Here is a 21,198-nt window from a genome sequence, read left to right as displayed (position 1 = left end):
TTTTATATATACATTATGGTTGTAGGGTACCTTTGCTCTTGCAGTGTCCCTGATCCATAATTCATATTATCGATAATTCATTTTATCGCTATTCAAATTCAAATCCATTTTCTCTACTTAATTTTATTATTCATAATTATATATATATATATATATATATATAACCTGACATAAAATATATGCCAGTAGCATGGCAAACCAGTAGAGTGAAAATGAACTTAACCAATAAAATAACAAAGAATAAAAGGAAAATACGGGGGGTGAGAGAAAATAAAGAAGAGGGCACTGTTGAAGCAATGTTCCTAATATAATTTAGAAAATACAAGCCAATTCAAAAGAAATTTAGTGTCGCCCCCAGATGGCACCAGTTTCCGAATTATATGAAATCTCACTAAGGTGGAAACGTAGACTACCAAATGAACTGAAAATAATAATTAATAAAATAAAATAGACTGACCATTATGCTCCATCTGGATGGAGGACCACGAGGCCATTAATAGTAAGGGAATCACTGCATTCCGAATGCTAAACAAATCCATGCAACGATGGAATGATACTAAAATCAAACCGCCAATGCAATAGATTTGTATAGTGTCCTTATGCAGTGAAAAATAATAAAACAGAAAGCCTAGTACTCGCATGGCCAAACCACACCACTGACAAAACAATAGTTGAACTGAAAATATATAGAAACAAATTAGGCTATAGATGGCAGTACGAATGCAGCATTAGTACATCGTCACGCTACCCACATGTAAATATAATCCAATTAATCCAAAAATTAAATAGAGATAAAAATTAATAAAAATATATGTTAAAAATAAATAAGAAAAAATAGTAGAAAAGCTAACATGGCAGCAGAAAAGCACATCCACTACATGTTGCTTATAATAAACTAAATTAAAATAGGATTTTTGCCAGTAGCATGGCAAACCAATAGAGTGAAAATGAACTGAACTAAATAAAAAGTAACAATAACAGAAAAATATAGGGGGGGGGAATAAAAATGGAGAGGGTAGTGTTAAAGCAACATTCCTAGAATAATTTAGAAAATTAAGCCAATTAAAAGAAATTTAGCGGCGCCCCCTCGTAGGCACCCATTTCTGAATTATGTGAAATCTCACTAAGGTGGAAACGTAAACTAACAACATTACATGACCAAATAAATTAATAAAATAAAATGAAATAAAATAGACTGACCATTATGCCCCATCTCGACAGAGGATCACAAGGACAATAATAGTCAGGGAATCACTGCATTTCGAACACTAAACAAATCCATGCAACGAAGGTATGATACTAAGATAAAACCACCGATGCGATAGATTTGCATTGGAGTGGTCCTTATGCAGCGAAAAATAATAAAACGGAAAGCCCAGTGCTCGCATGGCCAAACCACACCACTGACAAAACAATAGTTGAACTGAAAATATATAGAAACAAATTAGGCTATAGATGGCAATATGGATGCAGTGTTAGCAAATCTTCATTCTACTACCATATAAATATAATCCAAAAATTAAATAGAGGGGTAAAAAGTAAAAAAAATTTATTGGTTTAGTTCACTTTCACTCTACTGGTTTGTCTTGCTACTGGCATATATTTTATGTGTTTATTATACGCAACATATAGTGGTTTGTGCTTTTCTGCTGCCACTGATGGTAGCTTTACTACTATTTTTTCTTATTTATTTTTTACTACTTTTACTTTTTACCTCTATTTAATTTTTGGATTTTATATATATATATATATATATATATATATATATATATATATATATATAACTGTTAACTATTTGCCATATCCACTATATATATATATATATATATATATATATAAATATGTTTTCAATTGTATATATATATATAGATAGATAATAATATAGATGAAGAGTATGGGGCTAAAAAACCAGCTGTCAAAACCATAGAAAAAAATGCCATTAAGTACCTTTAAATAAAATATTATGAATTATGTTATGTGAATAGTACTTAGTGCTGCAGTTACTATGATTTTGGCGTTTTCTTCAGGAGTCAGCCACCAAAACCGAGGGAAATGCAGCAAAAAAGTAAGGCCTCGGTTTCGAACACGAGATATACTCAGTACGTGGTAATTACAGAGTTTAAGAATTTAAGAAATAAATGAAGAAAAAGAAGAGAATAATTGCTGATGCATATCTCGTGGCTGAGCCTCCAGAGTCAGAGATAAAACCTAAGTAAATAAATTTCAAAGCAAGAATGAAATGAAATAAAATAAATTTTTTGAAGAAGGAATGAAATGAAATAATATATCGGTGGGCTATTGTGGCACTTACTATTGTGCTGTGCTGATGCTGTAATGTGGGCTGTGTGTCGAATGCCAACACGCTGCATAGGAGAAGTGGAAAGAAAGTGCTTCCCGCTTTGTATGTTAGAGTATATATATATAGTGAGGTGAAGCGACTTCATGCTGTTGAATGTAAAAGGAATAAAAAGTAGAAGTATGATTGGGTGAAGACAAAGGTTAAACAAATGTAGCATGCCTCTCAGGGTAGCATAGAAAATTAACTGGAAAAGTAGCATTGATATAGACGCTGAACTTTATGTAAGGCGAAAACAGCAGTTATAGTAGAAAAATAGTATCTTGATTGCTTTCGGAAACCTAATTGTGCACAAGAAGGAAGGACATTGAAGGAAGGAAGGAAGGAAGGAAGGAAGGCCTTGAATGGGTTGAGCATGCTGAATTCTGATGGGATCCTTCCACTTGTTCAGATTACGAACCTAAGGGGGCATAAATTCAAATTAAGAAAAGACAGATGTAGAATAGATGTGCGGAAATTTGCCTTTAGCCAGCGGGTGGTTAATTGCTGGAACAAACTTCCATCTGTCGTTGTGGAAGTTGATAGGTTGAATAAATTTAAGGAGGAACTGGACAGGCATTTGGAGGGAATGGTGTGTGTTTTTTTTTTTTTTTTTTTTTTTTTGGCTGATGCTGCATAAGCTCATACACTTGCTTTCTTGCATCACATGCCACTACTACATATAGAGTATAAGGATCATGGATGCCGGCAGCATGGTGCAAGTGCACCACCTTTGGATTTCAAAGTAATACACAATTTTTAATATTTTCATTAATTTATTGAAACATTAAAACAATACAAATTCTACACGAAATGTTGTCTCGGCTGTACATGTAAATCAGTCAAACTTGACTTAATTAAGATATTGCATGTATTCGAAAATTTGGTGAACAAAAAATTTATTCCCACATGCGCACCATCTTGCAAAATATCCTGCCAGCGCCCACGATAAGGATAGTTGATAGAAGTATTTTTTTTTTTTTTTTTTTTATGAGAACCCCAAACACGAGAGGTATTATAACCTATGGTACTTAGTACCGTGCTTGGGTTGGAGGTTGAGAAGAAGAAAGAAGATATTTGTTGATATTGGATTTGAACTTCTGTAGATTGTAATTTTCAGGAAATACGTATGAAGGAAGGTTGTTCCAGAAAACGGCAGTTGAATGAATAAATGAGGAAGATGAAAAGTTGGTTCTGTGGGTTTGAAGTTGGACAGTAAATGGATGTTGGCTGGTGACGGCACGTGTTCGGACTGTTTTGAAAGAGAGAGCGGGAATTATAGAAGCCAATTCAGAAGAACAGTGCCCATGGAAGTATCTGTAGAAGAGGCATGCAGCAGAAACAGTGCGTCTATGGGAAAGCGAGTGGAGAGACTCTGTTAGAGATGAATCATTAATTAACCTAACTGCCCTCTTCTGAATGGAATCAAGAAGCCTGAGAGAGGTTTTGGGGGCACCACCCCAGATGTGGGAACTATATTCCATGGCAGGGCGGATTTGCGATTTATACAGAGTGAGCAGCTGTTTGGGAGAAAAGTAACGCCGAGAGCGAAAGAGAAAACCAAGTTTTTTAGATGCAGAGGAAGCAATATTTGTAATGTGCTTGTGCCAAGAGAGATTAGAAGTCAGGAATGAGGAAGAGTGACAAAGGTAGTGCTCAGGTAGTTTGGGGTTGTGATTCCCGTTCCTATAGTAGGACCCTGAATGTAGTTCTGAGAGTATGCTGCATGTGTTTAAGTCAGCTGTCCTATAAATGGTAATAAATACCATATAAACAAATACCATTTAGGGTTAAAACCTTTAAAGTGTAAGGAGTTAAAATATGATTATTAATAAAAGTTAGATGAAATTAATAATTTAAAAAAAAATAAAAAAATAATAATATAACTACCCCAGTAAGTTAGCCAATCAGTGGGCACAAGTTTTTCAGACTGTGAGACACCAAAGAGGCTAAGGGATACATTCTGTACATATATACACAGCCTGATAGGAGAGGATGACTATTTCATTTTATACTTTTTATATCTATAGGATAGCTGATTAATTTTTTGTAATGAAAGATGTGGAGAGCTTTATTTAAATGAAACTGGAGGAAGGCTGCTGGAAACATCTTATCCAGTAGTTTGCTGTAGAGGTATTTGTATTAAGGGTGACTAGGTTGTGGTTGTTGCATATTGTTGCTATTTTAATACACTGTGAGAGAATGACGTTGGCATGTATTTTTTCTGAGATGTTGCAGTGCCAGTGTGTGAAGTTGACTACTTTGAAGATGAAGGCTTATGTTTATTGTAGATATTTATGGTAGTCTGGGAGTTATGAAGGTCGGTATCTAAGTCTAAATAATATGTGGAAAGGTTATTGCTGTTAGTTTTTTCCAGTGTGAGCTCTGGTGGATAGATGTGGGCAAAGTCTTTCAGGAAATTATTGCAGTTGATAACTAGCAGGCCACGGGTGTATCTGAACAAGTACATATATATATATATATATATGTATATATACAGTCGAACTTCCCTATAACGAATTCGATAAATCCAGCGAAAAAATTCGTTATAGAGAAATTTCGTTAGAAATTTCTCTATAACGAACATCTTTTTTATTAGAAATTGTTAGAACATCTTTTTTATTAGAAATTGTTAGAACATCTTTTTTATTAGAAATTGTTATCTAATTAGAAAATGAAAACGAATCTACATTTATTTTTAATGTAGTTTATTTCAAAAACATACTTATTTAAATTGCGTTTACACAATTTTCGCCGGTAAGTATCACAAATTAAAAAAAAATCAGTAATTTTTGTTTGCACAGTACAATTAAAAAATTGTCTGATTCTAAAAGAAAACCTCACATTTATTCAGAGCATTACAAACATTATCAGGAACATTTTCACAAAACTGTAGACCCATACGAACCGTTTTAAAAGCGTTAATCATTTCTTTGCAAGTTGGCTTTTCTACAGGTTGTTCTGATGCGTCTTCAGCGTCATCGTTAATTTCTTCGTGATCATGGTCGCGTTTAACATTGTTCAGCAGTATTTCATCTTCATTTGGATGTTCTGCTGTGATCTACATAAACATAACTATCCATTGTTATTTCATTTTCGATGTTTCCGGACGATTCTAATAATGTCCAAAAGTTCTTCAGTTGTGAAAGGGGCAGTTCATCTTGTTCGTCCAGTCGTTGTTCGATTTCTGTATTCACTGCAAATCCCGCTTTCGAAAAACAATTTTGAATAGTGTATTCAGTGACATCGTTTGTCCAAACTTTTGCCAGTTCAGAGATGCAATCTCTAAGGTTAATTGTAACCTCCAAGTTTCTATTTTCTGATAACGCATTGGCAGTCTTCATTATTATTCTCTTTCGATAATGAAATTTAAAATTTTTAATAATGCCTTGGTCTATTGGCTGGAGTTTTGACGTTACGTTTGGCAGAAATACTGGCAGGATGTGCAGGACAGTTGTCAGTTACCAACATGATTTTCCTTTTTTCTTTTGTTATTCGCTTGTCTAGTTTTAATATCCATTCTTCAAAAATATCATTTGTCATCCATGCTTTTTTATTAAAAGGCGTAAACTTCCAAAGATTTTGTGCCTCTAAAACATCTTGGGTTTTTTGATATTCCGACGACTAAAAGTCTTAATTTTTCTCTTCCTCTCATATTTGCTCCAACTAGCACAATGATTCTTTCTTTGCTTTCTGCCAAAACATTTATCATCCTTAAAAGCAAGTGTTCTATTCGGTAAACATTTAAAGAATAAACCCATTTCGTAAGCATTAAAAACATCCTTACGCTCGTATTCTTCCAAAATCTTCTTTAAGGTATTGTTCCTCCAACTGTTGCAATCTTCTTCGCTTACATTAACACTTTCTCCACAAATAACATTTTCCACAATTCTGTGGCGCTTCTTAAATTTATCTAGCCACCCTGTGCTCGCATTAAATTCTGTATGTCCAAGGGACTGCAAATTTCAGAGCATGTTGCTTAATTATTAGGCCCGATATTGGGATATTCTTTTCACATATCATTTGCACCCATTTTAGAACAGCTTTACCAACATCTTCGTATATATACACAACTTAATTCGCTTGTTGTCTGCTCCTTCAATTGCATTTAAAATTGATTCTCGATTTTTTTTAAAATCGTAGATAAAGTGCTTGCAGATATGCCATATTTCTCCGCAACATCTTTTTTCTTAAAACCTTGGTCATTATCATAATAATCTTTGCTTTATCATTAATACTTAAACACTTTCTCTTCGACATTGTTTCCGCAATTGTAAAATTTACTGAACTGCAGCTCTTGCCGATACATACATCGCAAACTTCGCTGTATTGGCCATATAGTGAATTGTTAGTACCGCCTACTCAATGACATTCACTTGCCAATTCAACAGTATCACTCCCTTTGAAGAAATGTATGACTTTGTGAATTTCTTTTATTCTGCTTTCATTCATATATACACGAAAGAAAATTTATGATTAATGTATGCTGAATGTTACTTTTCAGAAAGAAAAAAAAAAAAAATACAAGAGCATATAGCCTATGTGATTGATGACGAACGAAATAAAAAAAAAAACAATTCATGAAAGCCATCTACTGGGAGTCCAGTTAGACGAGAACGGACATATTATATAATGATTGACATGAAGGTCATGTGGTACAGTTGAGGTGAGAAGTGAATGTCACTCAGTAGGCGTTACTAAAAACCGACTATGGTAGCATTCTGTGTATTGCCGCCGCAGCATGCTAAAGGTTTACTGCAGCGAATTTCGTTTTCCCCTGAGCCAACATCAATTTACAAATCTACCCTATTTATTGTAAAGTTTTTACAAATTTACATCAATTTACAAATCTACCCTATTTATTGTAAAAGTGGTCGTAAAAGTTTACGACCACTTTTAAGAAAACCCATTTGGTTTAATAAACTAACAAAAATGAAACAAAGACCCTCCTATGGGCGTCAATGGCCACAAGTGTTCACTAAAAGGATGATTATTTAATTCTAGATGCTAATGCGCAATTTCGGAAGGAAGGAGACAGTATATTTGAGCGGCTGTTTAGCAGTAAATGCTTGAAAATCTTCAAAAATGCTTTTACTAATTTTTTAAAAATTCGTTATAGAGAGGCTAACACTTTGTTATATGGGGTTAATTTCACATAATTTTGTTTCAAGGTGCAATGTTTTGTGAAAAAATTCTTAATATAGAGAAATTCGTTAAATAGAAGTTTGTAATAGAGAAGTTCCATATAGGAAGTTATGCTTTTAGTGTGGAGAGAGAACAGTAGGTAGCGTAATCAACCAACGGGTTTTAAAATGGAAAGGCAGTCATAAAATAACAGAATTCGAACCTGCAACACAAAGTCAAAAATATTATATTATAAGTACTTAGTGCTGTACTTCAGATGATTTTAACGTCGTTAATGAGGGCCAGCTGTCAAAATGCAGAAAAAATTAAGGCCTCTGTTTCTAACATGAAATTTACGTAGCACTTGGTAAAAAGATATTAGGCTTTTAGTTTATTGTTAATAAGCCACGTTAATCATAATGCTAACATACATATCATGGCTGACCCAACAGAGGCGGAGAAATGATAGATAATAAGCAATATGTAGGTAGTAAAAAATTACTAAAGATCATTGAAAGTTGAAATCGCGAGATGGAGCAGATGGTCATGAATCGTACTTACTGATTTTGCAAGCTGGAGAAGTGGGGACCGAAAGAATGCTACGTGCTTGTTTCAATGACTATATGGTATGTAGAAGCGACTTCGGGCGTTGGAATGCAGTAAGATGTATGGGATTGATGGAGGGATTAAACACAATGAGGCTATGCGTCCTGGGGTCCTACAACATACCTGAGCACTACTAATTCCTTTCATCCTCACTCTCCTTTTTACTGTTCTGAATCCCTATCTTTTATTTCTTGTGTGCAATTAGGTTTCGAAAGCAATATCAAGATGTTATTTTACTGCTATACATACTGACTTCGCCTCGTACAAAATTCAGCGTCTTTTTCACGCTATTTTGTATGTTATGCCTTCTCCCCTTACCCGCGATGTGTGGCTTCATTGTGTTTAATCCCTCTGTCAACCCTGTACATCTTACTGCATTCCAATGCCTGAGGTCGCTTCTACATACCATATAGTCATTGAAACAGGCACATAGCATTCTTTTTCTCCCCGCAGTATACTGGACGACCATCCGTTCTCCGGCTTGCAAAATCAGTAAGTACGATTCACGACCGTCTGCTCCATCTCGCGATTTCAACTTTCAATGATCTTTAGTAATTTTTTACTACCTATATATTGCTTATTATCTATCATTCCTCTGTTGGGTCAGCCATGATATATACGTTAGCATTACGATTAACCTGGCTTATTAACAATAAACTAAAAACCTTGTATCTTTTTACCACGTGCTACGTATATTTCATGTTAGAAACAAAGGTCTTACTTCTTGCTGCATTTTGACTGATTTCGACGGCTGGCCCTTGTTAACGAAGTTGAAATCATCTGAAGTACAGCACCAAGTACTTATAATATTTTTGACTTTCTGTGTTGCATGTTTGAATTTTGTTATTTTATGACTGCCTTTCCATTTTAGCTAACCCATTAGTTGGTTACACTACCTACTGTTCCCTCTCCACACTAAAAGCATAACCTCCTATCTTTTATTTATTTATAGCTGTTGGGTGTCCTCTACTCTACATAGTAGTAACCCAGGTCTATATCCCTTCATATAACCTATTACTTCTATTCTGTATATACTAGTAAATTAATCAGAGGAGTTTACCTCAATATAGTACGTGGAACACTTCCGTATGAAACCCTCCAGAAATTAAAACGGAAAAAACGAAAAAAATCGACAACTTACCGGTACATTATAGTAAAATATAAATAATTAAAATAAAATATAAATAATTAAATATTAATTAAATATAAATAATAATTAAATAAAATATAAATAATTAAATATTAATTAAATATAAATAATAATTAAATAATATAAATTATATTTTATTTTAATTATTTATATTTTACTTTAATGTACCGGTAAGTTGTCGATTTTTTTCGTTTTTTCCGTTTTAATTTCTGGAGGGTTTCATACGGAAGTGTTCCACGTACTATATTGAGGTAAACTCCTCTGATTAATTTACTAATATTATTATCAACATAGAACATATTGAGTATTACAGCTCTGATTCATACTTTCTAATTCTGTATATACACATATATATATGTACGTATTGTGGAATACCGTTAAAAGTCATTGTCTGGCTGTTTAGCTAACAGAAGGCGAAATTAGGAAGGTAACTAATGATAGAAATGAACACTTCTGCCCTCTTATTACACTAATAGCCTAGAGTCTGGAAAAATTTAGTTGTAGGAAAGTGAACATTATATGATTGAAGAATATAAAGTTGGTGCTCAGGTTATCTGGGAGCGCAATTTCCTATCCGTGTTAGTAACGGCCCTGGACATGGTAGATATATGCCGCGAATACCGAAAACGCGAATACTGAGTTATGGCTCCCATAGTAATAAAGGAGTTCCATTCCAAAGTATGAAATATATAAGAAAAACTAGTCTAAAATTTTGTCTATGTATGTATTATATGTACCTTCATAATATGACTATGTACATAGACAGTACATAGTGAAATGCAAGTATATAGCATCGAAATGAAAATAAGAAACAATTTAATATTAAATGTAATATTAGAAATTTCAAACAAATCTTTCAAATCTGCACCTTTGCTAACTAAAAAACTTATCCCATCAGTGCTATCACCAGTTTCGCTAAAGTGTTGATAAAGGAGTTTTGCCTTTTCACGAAGGATGAGTGAACTTAACGGAATTTTATTTAGAGTTCGGTCTTCTATTCACAGATTTCCATTTTTTCTAATTTAACATCACGAGTTACAGAGCAAATTTTTGAAGCAATTAGCGCATTTTCACGGACACTGCGGTGGATTTTTTCTTCCGATTTCTTGATTGATCGTACCGTTGACTCATTTTATAATGTTTTGCCACTGAGGAGACAATTTCACCATTAGAAATTTTGTCTAATAACTCAATTTTATTCGCTAATGTCATCACCTTCTTTGATCTTTTCACATTTCCCTTGTTATTCGTAGCCATATTTTTGTATGGGTTAGAAAGAAATAAAGTCACTTTCTTCGGTTAACACACTCGAAAAAGTCTATTTTACACTGCAAAACGGTAGATTTATCACTTTTGTAAGCATATCAATTTATAAATTGATAAATTTATTCAATTTATAAGCATATAAATTAAAAACAAATGACGAAACCTTCCATGACAAGCGCATAACACATACTGAACAAGGATTAGCGAGAAACATCCATGGTCGCGATTTTGTTACCCCTCTTCCCCCACCCACAGAGCACTGTTTTGACCGGGAAAGATAATTTTAGCCACTCCCATGTTTTTTTATGGCGGAAAATGTTCATGGTGCTTTTAAATTCACATTTTTTTAGATTTCATTTTATATTAAATCAGCGACTGCGAATATGTGAAACTGCGAATACAGTTGCCGCGAATAGTGGGGGTTTACTGTATTTCAAAAAGTGCCAATGTATCTCCCATACATAAGGGTGGTTCTAATAGTGAAGTGGGAAATTATTGACCTGTCAGTCTGACTTCAGTGGTAGGGAAAATCATGGAGGCAATGATCAAGGGTGGAATTCAGGATCATTTGGATAGAATTGAAATTCTCAAGGATACTCAGCATGGTTTTGTAAAGAGAAAATCATGTTTAACAAATGTGGTTTTCTATTTTGAAAGGGTCACTCATGAGCTGGATTTAGGGAATAATTTAGACATTGTTTATTTAGATTTCAGCAAAGCTTTTGACTCAGTCCCACATGAGCAGTTGCTTTATAAGCTGGAACAGGTTGGAATCACTGGGAAAATCCTTAGATGGATAGAGCAGGATTGCTTCAGGGCAGGAGGTGGAGGGTTGTGATAAATGGCTATTCCTCAGATTGGGTTGATGTAAGAAGTGGGGTTCCCCAAGGATCAGTATTAGGACCACTGTTGTTTTTAATTTTCATAAACGACATCGATGACGGGATAGAGGGCATGATGTCTAAATTTGCAGATGATGTTAAAATTGGTAGAGTAGTAATGATCACTGTCAAGCTGAGCTTCTTCAGAGGGATCTAGCTCAGCGGTTCTCAAACCTTCTGACCCCACGCCTCCCTTGACCTGTAAAATTTTCCCGGTGCGTTCCTTGAAGTAAAGCATCTATAATTGTGCAATTTCTTATTTTTAATATGTTAATACAATAATTATTAAAATAACTACATGAAATAATAAGCATCTGTAGTTCTAAATTACTACTAACGTAATTTAGAACATACAGATGCTAAATTACGTTAGTAATTTAGAACTACAGCTTCTAAATTACTAACGATTATTATCAGTAAGTAATCATGCCAAAAACAATAAAAAACACAATCGCACACCGCTGAAATCATATTTTCAACCATGCAGCTAATGCTATACTATGCAATCTACCTATACATGTCATACATAGTACGCACTAAATTACAGTGAAACATCCCTTTAACGGACAGCCATGGGGAACGAAAATGTGTCTGTTAGAGAGAAGTGTCCACTAACAAGAAGTCTGAGGGAGAAAAAAAAAAAAAGAAAGAAAAATCGTTAAACGTTTAATGTAAAATTAAATTAAAATATATACAGATTTTGAAAAATATTTTTGTAAATAATATACAATTACATATACAAGAGATAAAGTAAAATCGTTAAATGCTTAATGTAAAATTAAATTAAATTATATACAGATTTTGCACAATATTTTTTTAAATAATATACATACAATTGTGCTATGCATATTATGACTTTATCTTAAGAAAAATACATACAGTAATCACTTATTTTCTTCTGCACCTTCTTCCGGCTGATAATTTTGTTTTTAACATTTGTTTGGAGTGAAGAAACCATCGAAAGTCCTTCAGTATCTTCTTCAGTGGCGAAAAACATTTTTAAACGATTGATTTGTATGAGCGTTTCTTCTATTTTCATCGGTGGTTCATCATTAATATGTTCTTCGACAGAATGACCTCCTTCCATTTCTTCATCCTCATGAGGAACTTCTTGAAAAATATCGATGATAATGTCGTTGATATCTAGAGCACTATCTTCTGCAGTGAGGTTCGAGTCTATATCTTTGTAGCCAGGGTCACTTGTAGCGGAAGTATCGTACATTATCAATAGATGTTGAAGTTCTTGTTCTTCTTGGTGCTCCACATTGCTGTTCACAACTTCAATTTTTGCGTTTGAGAAGCCAGACTTTACAAAACAGTTCACGACAGTTTGTTTTCTAATTGCGTTTACTGAAGAGGAAATCCATTGAATCGCATCTAGGATGCTGATTTTCTTTGCAAGGTCACTCGCACATGTTACATCGTTCATGTTTGCAACGAGATGTCTTAAAACACGTTTTCTGTAGTGAAGTTTAAAATGTTTTATTATCCCTTTATCCAAGGGCTGACACTCTGCAGATGTGTTTGGTGGCAGAAAAACGATTTGAATGTTGGACAATTCAATGTGCGGGTGAGATGCAGCATTATCCATGAAAAGAATAATTTTTCTGTTTTGATGAATCGTGTTTTGGTTAAAGTGAATTATCCATTTGCTCATGATATCTCGTGTCATCCACGCTTTTTTATTAGACTTCCAGTCAACATTCAAAATATTCAACTTTATGCCCTTGAAACAACGAGGATTTTGTGGTTTTCCTATAACAAGAGGTTGTTCAAAGTCTCCCAGCATATTTGTACACAATAGTACAGTCAAGCGTTCCTTAGAAATTTTTCCGCCCTGGCACTTTTCGTTTTTTAGACTCACTGTTTTTTCAGGAAGACTCATTGTTTTTTAACTTGTTTTTTAGACTCATTGTTTTTTAAAAAACAATCCTGTTTCGTTACAGTTGTGAATATCCTTAGCTTCAAAATCACGACATAAATCTTCCAATTTGACGGTCCACTCTGTTGCAACCTCAGTATCAACAGATCCACCTTCACCACTTACGGTTTTCCAAGAAATTTTATGCCGAGTTTTGAAATTGTCTAGCTATCCCACAGAAGCTTTAAACTCATTTACTCCCATAGATTTCGCAACCTCCAAAGCCTTTTCCCTAATAATAGGCCCATTAATGGGAATTTTTTTAGTACGTTCGCGACAAAACCACTCATACGTAACATTGTCAATTTGAAGTCCAACAGTTTTCGGGAATGATTTTTGAACCTGATTATTTCCGTGTTGCCAAAATTGTTTGAGCAGTTCATTTTTTTTCTTTAGGATGTTGCTTACCTGCGTCTTCCCGATTTTGAATTTTGCAGCGAGATTGCGAACACTATTTTTTTGCCGATCATATGCATTAATGAGTTCGACTTTATCTTTTAAAGTTAAATGTTTACGAGAAGACATTGTGCACTTCACACGACACTGAACAAAACTGAAAACTGAAACTGAAAAGACGAAAGGCCGACCATATCCCCCCCCCTGCACACACCGAATTCATCAGAAGTTTTACACGTGCCTTAAAATTCTTGAAAAAGGGTTTAGAACCACGACGTAAACCTTGATAAAATTCAGAGAATCGGAAATAGAAAATAAACACGCGATTGAGGCAATACGTGGAAGAAACGTTTCTAGAAAAAGGGCCGTGAGCTCGCCCGCTGTCCGTTATGGGGAGATCAAATTAAGTGCTAATCTAAACGAAACAGTGCAGATTGCCTGTCCGCGTCCGTTACAGAGAATGTCCGCTAGACAGAAGCTGAAAACACGTTAAAACCAATGGAGGTGAGTTGGGGAATTTGTAAATGTGCGTTGTAGAGAGATGTCCGTTAACGAGAGGTGTCCGTTAGGAGAAGTTTCACTGTATATATATTACATTACATCATATCAATCATAATTCATCAATCCATTTCAGAAAAATATAATATTTTTTTCCGAAATGTTTATCTCATGTTTATATCAAAGTTAGAGTGAGATAGGTGGCAGTAAATGCTTTAAAAAATAGGTTATAAAATTTAATATTATGTTATGAAAATTACATTTCTGTTAAACTTTTTGCACCTCCTTTTGCACTAGTTTGCGCCTCCCAGTTTGGAAATCGCTGATCTAGAAAGACTTCAGGAATGGTCAGAAAAATGGCAGCTATGCTTTAATCCAACAAAGTGTAAGGTATTACGCCTGGGAAACAGTAATCCCAAAATAACTTATTCACTTGGTGGAGTTCAACTAAACCCAGTACTGGAGGAAAGGGACTTGGGTGTTATGATACGGTCAGACATGAAATTCTCTGAGCATTGTAAATAGATTGCAAGGAAGGCCCATGGTGTCCTATCGATGATCTACCAAACTTTTGTAAGTAGAGATAGGGATGTGATAATCCCATTATATAAGGCTTTTGTTAGACCACACTTGGAATACTGTGTTCAAGTATGGAGACCGCACCTAAAGAAAGATCGAGCTTCTTGAAAGGGTGCAAAGACGGGTAACTCGCCTGGTGAGATCGGTAAAAGGGTGTCCTTATGAAGAAAGACTTTGAATATGTAGGTTGCAGAGTTTGGAAACTAGACACCTTAGAGGAGATTTGATTGAGGTAGTTGAGGCTCTGAGAGGCATCAGTAAAATGAATGAGGGCGAAATTTTCAAGATTATAAATGATGCTAGAACTAGGGGACATAAATTCAAGTTACGGGAGGAGATGTTTAGATTGGAGTGTAGGAAGTTTTATTTTAGCCAGCGAGTTATAAATTACTGGAATAAGTTGCCTACATGGGTGGTTGAGGCTGACAGTTTGGGGAAATTCAAAGGTCATCTGGATAGTACCTTCGGGTGAGGGAAACGCATAGGATGATAGGTTTAATTTCCTTTTCTTTTATTAATTAGTTTTTTTTTTTTTAATCATTGTTTTATTTGTTTTTTTTTTTTTTTGCTGGTGCAACATAAGACGCTTTCTTGCACCATGAGGCCATTTCTAATACTGTACTCTTATACTTATGTTCTAATTTTAAGCTTAAATTAGTACATAACTGGCTGATATATGTGGAACAGTATAGCATCCTGAAGAGATACCGTTTCACATATATCAGCCAGTTACCTACTAATTTAAGTTTAAAATTAGAACGACATAAGTATGAGTATAAAGTAATGTTAAATAGAATTATAATTATAACATTTTGTTGCACATATACTGGTGTTCAAAGAAAGTACATCACCCCTTAAAATTGTAATTGCCGTCTGAATAACATAAGTATATGGCATTATTTCTTACAGATTGCATCAGATAAGATTGATATGCATAGGTGATGACATAATATTGCATCAGCTGTTACTTTCAGCTATATAAGCACGCTCTGCAAGAGTTGCAGTCATTCCTTGCTTGTGTCAGGATGGCTGGCGAGTTACGTGCAGTTGATGCCACGAAGAAAGAGTGCTATTGTTGCTTTACGTGAGGAAGGCTGTTCTTCCCATCATATTGCTTACAGAGTGTCTTGTAATCAGTCAACAGTGAGTAGATTTCCTTTCAAACTCAAGAATACTGGTTCTGCTGATAGGAAAAAAGGAACCGGACCCAAACGAGTCTCTACGCCAAAACAGGACTGCATTTTAAAGCGCTTGTGCCTTAAAAGCTGTAAACCTTCTTTATCTGAGCTGAAAAGAGAATGGAAAAAACATACAGGAGTGGTAGCAAGTGCTAAAGGCTGCTCTTCAAAAATGGACTTGTAGCCCGTCGTCCTAAGATCAAGCTCCTCCTCACAAAAAATGAAAAAGGCCGATTAATTTGGTGCAAGGAGCATCTCAAATCGACCGCCGAGCAGTGGAAGTCAGTTATTTTCTCGGATGAGAAGAAATTCAACCTTCATGCCTCTGATGGGAGACAAACGATTTGCTGTAGACTTGGTGAAGAATACCATCCAGACTGTATTGTGTCTACAGTGAAATTTCCTTCCAGCCAAATGATATGGGGGTACAGTTCGTATCACGGAGTAGGTCAACTGTTTATAAAAGGTTCTGTGAATGCCAATGGATACCTGGCTATATTGGAAGGCAAATTGCTGCCAACCATTAGAGACCATTCAAACCTGCTGAGTAACTGCATCTTTCAGGGGTGCCTCCGTAGCCAGGTGGGCAGGAGCAGCAGTGCGTAGCACAAGCTTCTTGATCAGACCGGGATTCGAGCCCGTGACCACCAAATACGGAGGATGCGGGAAGGTCAGGGAATGATCACCGCATATCCCCGGAGCAATATGGCCTTAGTTGCTAATGCTCCTAAAAACCAAATAACAAACAATAACAAGCATTTTTCAGGACGATTCTGCTCCTTGTCATTGGGCAAAAAGTGTAAGTAGGCACTTCTGTAGTTACTTTAGCTTCATTTCTGCATTAGAGGTTGAGGGCTGATGACCCTCCTATGTGTGTGTCCTGTGGCACAATTTTATCGATCAGACACCTTTTAATTGGATGTCCAGATTTTAGTAATATCCGTTTTACCGCTTTTAACCATCTGACTGAGCCACATACACTCAGTCAGATTTTATCTGACAATGACAATGTGTCTGCTGTTTTTAGCTTTTTTAAATCAATAAAGGTTTTTACACATATTTAAAATTTATTCTTTATTGTTATTTCTTTTATTGTAAGCTTTTATTATATATCTGGACATGGTGACCTACTTACTTAGGTCACTGAAAGGATAAATTTTTAAATTTTTATTTATTACCTGGTCTTGGCGCATTATAGCCTTAGATGCTAATGCGCCAATAAAATCTAAACAAACAAACAAACAGCATTAGAGGTTCGACAGTAATGTGTTTACATTTGTTACAGGTGAAAAAATATTTGGAAGAACAGTCCATTACAACTCTTAGCTGGCCAGGAAACAGCCCGGCCAGAAGGAATTGCCAGAAAGAAACCAAAGACCTTTCGTGAACTTCAGGAAGCCATAATTCGTGTTTGGAACCACAAACTGTCAGTTGATTATCTTCAGAAATTGATCTTGTCAATGCCTCGACGGTGTGCTGCTGTCATCAGGGCCAGAGGTGGTTCAACTAAATATTAGTTTGCACCTGGTGAACTTTTAATTTTGTTTTCCATTAAAAATGATGAACTGAAGCAAATTGAGGGCTTCTGATAACATTTCAGCCATAATTGTTGTGTTTACCAAAACTGTTGTATAAAGGTTTCAAATGCTCATTTTGGAATATTTAAATATCTTTTGTTTATATTTCTATTTGTGGTGCTATTCATTAATGTAACATACCATCGCAAAAAACGGTTAGAAATGTGAAATTTCTAGGTGTTGCACTTTCTTTGAACACAGACAACCACTTCCAAATGCATATATCTACCCTGTCGAAGGCTGTTACTAGCACTGATGGGAAATTGCCCTCCTAGATATCCTGAGTACCAACTTTATATTCTTCAATCATATAATGTTTACTTTTCTACAATTAAATTTTTCCACATTCTGGGCTGTTAGTGTAATACGAGGCAGAAGTGTATTTCTATCCTAGTTACCTTTCTAATTTTGCCTGTCATTAGCTAAACAGCCAGACAAGGCTTTTAACTATATTACACAATAGGTACATAAAATATACATTATTTAATATATATACTTACTAACTCTATCTATGTTGCCAGATAGATGAGTAGATAAGTAGTTTCATGCAAATTACTTATTCATAAATGTCACACACACAAGAATAGATAAGTCTGATAAAGTTTGCGCAGATGGAGGTGAAAAGTACAGAAAGTGCCAAGGACTAGAAGGGTAATGTGAACTGGGGAAAAAAAAAAAAAATATATATATATATATATAAATAAATTCAGATAAAGTCCTAGTTCATTTTTGCATTAGGTTTTTCAAATTCTTTCACCTGTTTAACCACTACTTCACTTCCACTTTCTACTATCCCTTAAAATTCTTAGTTCTGGCACCTTGCGTACCTTTCATTTCCATTTTCACAGACACTTTATCTATTCTATAAACCACACATTATTTATATCCTTTTGCTTCCTGTACTGCTGCACTGCACGTTTTGGAGCATTAGATATACTATAACTTTTGTTATTTTCCTTTTTCTGCTTATTTTGCTTCTTAACAGTTATATATTACTACTACACACACACACACGTGTGTTATAGTGGTATTAGTCATACCATTCTGAAATATATTTTTATTGTATATAATATGTACTTAGGGCATCAAAATAACCATTAATGGAGTGTAAAATGATTTTTGAGTCTTTTGAATGCATTTTTTTGTATTCATATTCATCTAACTGAATAACATTTCAATTTAGCATCCACCTGGCCTTGAAAGATATATTACACATCTTTCTGATTTGGAACCCTCTTTCTATTCAGTAATTCTTTGGGGCTTTGTAATAAGATTTCTAGGAGAAGATAAAAGTGCTAGTCATATTTCCAAATACAAGGTAGGAATAATTATACATACATTTCTTAATATTATTTTTTGTTATATGTTATTGAAAATTATGATTTTTAAGGCTTATTCAATTGAACAGAAATTGTGTATCTCTTACTCTGCATTGCAAATGATTACACAAAACTCTGTATCTATTCAACAATCTCCTCCCTCTCACAGATATGAGGGGGATGGTTACGTGGATTTGGATGAAATGGAGTGCTGAGGATAGGAAGATGTGAAGAAATAGTTGAGTGTATGTGGGGATCTATCCTTGTTAGAACACCAATAATAATAATAACAAACAATAAATAACAATAATAATAATAATAAATGCCAACGCATGAAGTGGAGCATTGAAATGAATATGTACATCATGCAAGCATACTACGAAATAACGAAGCTGGAGACCGATATGACAACTTACTGCATATTACTACATACCAAGTGCCTAGAACAATTCCTGGATATTCAGGTCACTGAAGAGCGAATAGTGGATCAGAGAAGGACCATCGTCACAAAGAACCTGATAGCTTCTGCAATCTTGGAAAAAAATCAAGCAGGACGTGAATGATCAATTACCACAAGGATAAAGAATATGGAACCAGAGGAAGAAGAGCATAGCACAACTGAACCAGAGGAGGAAATGCAAGAAGAAATACAACCCACAGCAGCTGAAGTGGAAACAGACTAGGTCATGATATCCAGAATAGAGGACGAGTGGAAGAAGGCCCTAACAGAATTTGAAGGGATGGATCCCACAAAGACTTGCATGATACCGAAGCAGAGGCTGAATAGAACCTTGTGGAGAGTCACAGACCACATGAATTGGCACATAATACTGCATTACCTTGACAGCAGTGTGGCAAAACTGGAGGCCATCCACACAGCTGTGTATTGTGCTGCAGTAACAGCCACGAGGATTAATGGAAGAGAAGCGAGAGACCAAAAGCAGAAGAACCGAAAACAGAAGGAACCACCAGCCTAGGAGAGAAGGCTTCAGCAGAAATAGAAGAATTAAGAGTCAAGGTAGGCTAATTGACCCAGTACCAATGGGGCAATAGGAGTAAGAAATTAATTGGAAAAGTGAAGAGCATCCACAAAAGAGACAGCATCCACAGCAAACATGAGACAAAAAATCAGAGAATAGGAGAGTACTTGGACACATTGAAGCAGAACCTCCTTGCACTCAGCAAGAGACTATGCCGATACAAAGAGAGCTCCCAGAGGAAAATAAACAACCGAATCTTCGATGAGGACCAAAGAGGTTTCTAAATCTCGGAGAAGATGGGAAAGAAGGGAAATGGACCGTCTGAGAAGAAGATGATTGAGGAGTTCTGGGGAAACATATGGAGCAGGGAAGTAAGATATAACAGCCGAGCCACCTGGAACGAACTAGAACGCAAGAAAACCAAGGACGTACACGAAATGAGAGGGTGGAAAATTCAAAAAGAAGTAAAACAGACGATCAAGAACTCTCACAACTGGCGAACTCCAGGAATAGCTAACGTCCACAACTACTGGTAAAAGAAGCTCACTTGCACACACACACAAGTACCTGGCAGAGCAGTTCACCCGAATGATAAGGCACCCCAGAGACAATCCCGAAGTTTCTCACTCAAGGAATCGCATATCTGAAGTCTAAAGACGAAGATACAAGACTCCCGGCAAAATATAGGCCAACAATGTACAAGATCCTGACCAGCTGCATAACCAGGAAGATATCAGACCTTGGAGAGCCGGAACATAATAGCCGAACAGCAGAAAGGATGCAAGTGGTTGAACAAAGGATGCAAGGAGCAATTAACCATAGATGCCGCGGTTATGGAGCAAGCCTACAAGAAGTGATGCAACGTGTACACAGCCTACATCGATTACCACAAGGCCTTCGACTCCGTGCTTCATAGCTGGCTAATAGAGGCGCTGAAGATCTACAAAGTCAATCCGATAGTGACAAACTTTCTAGGAGAAATGATGAGGAAATTGAGTACCACCATTAAGGTCGAAAACAGCACAACCAGGCCAATCCCCATCAGGAGAGGAATCTTTCAGGGAGTTGCCCTGAGCCCATTGTGGTTCTGTCTAGCACTTAACCTGCTATCCACCATGCTGAACAGTAGCAAGTATGGATATAACCTCAAAGAAGGAAGGAAGAATCTGTACACCGTCACCCACCTGATGTACATGGATGACATCAAGCTCTACGCGGGAACCGAGAAGCGCCTTCAGCAACTACTCCAGATCACCGAAGAATTCAGCAATGATATTAGGATGGAATTTGGTCTAGACAAATGCAAGACCCACAGATTGCGCCAGGGAAAATTAGTCAACCGAAACTACCAGAGTGGTAAAGAGATTGAAGCCATGGCAGAGGGAGAG

The 21,198-nt window shown here is 35.8% G+C and overlaps 1 protein-coding gene across 2 annotated transcripts in view; it reads left to right on the top strand.

Moving 5' to 3' along the window:
- l(3)80Fj (lethal (3) 80Fj) overlaps positions 1–21,198 on the top strand; it is a 694,407-nt gene that overhangs the window by 56,529 nt on the left and 616,680 nt on the right. For both annotated transcript variants that reach the window (XM_090387924.1, XM_090387932.1), the window contains exon 6: positions 18,695–18,829. In XM_090387924.1, coding sequence (XP_090244050.1) covers positions 18,695–18,829 — 135 coding nt within the window. The remainder of the gene's footprint in view (positions 1–18,694; positions 18,830–21,198) is intronic.

This window comes from Mastigoproctus giganteus, chromosome 2, assembly GCF_048544385.1.
Source record: "Mastigoproctus giganteus isolate SK-2022 chromosome 2, ASM4854438v1, whole genome shotgun sequence".
Lineage (NCBI taxonomy): Eukaryota > Metazoa > Arthropoda > Arachnida > Uropygi > Thelyphonidae > Mastigoproctus > Mastigoproctus giganteus.
This window is presented reverse-complemented; position numbering and strand designations above follow the sequence as displayed.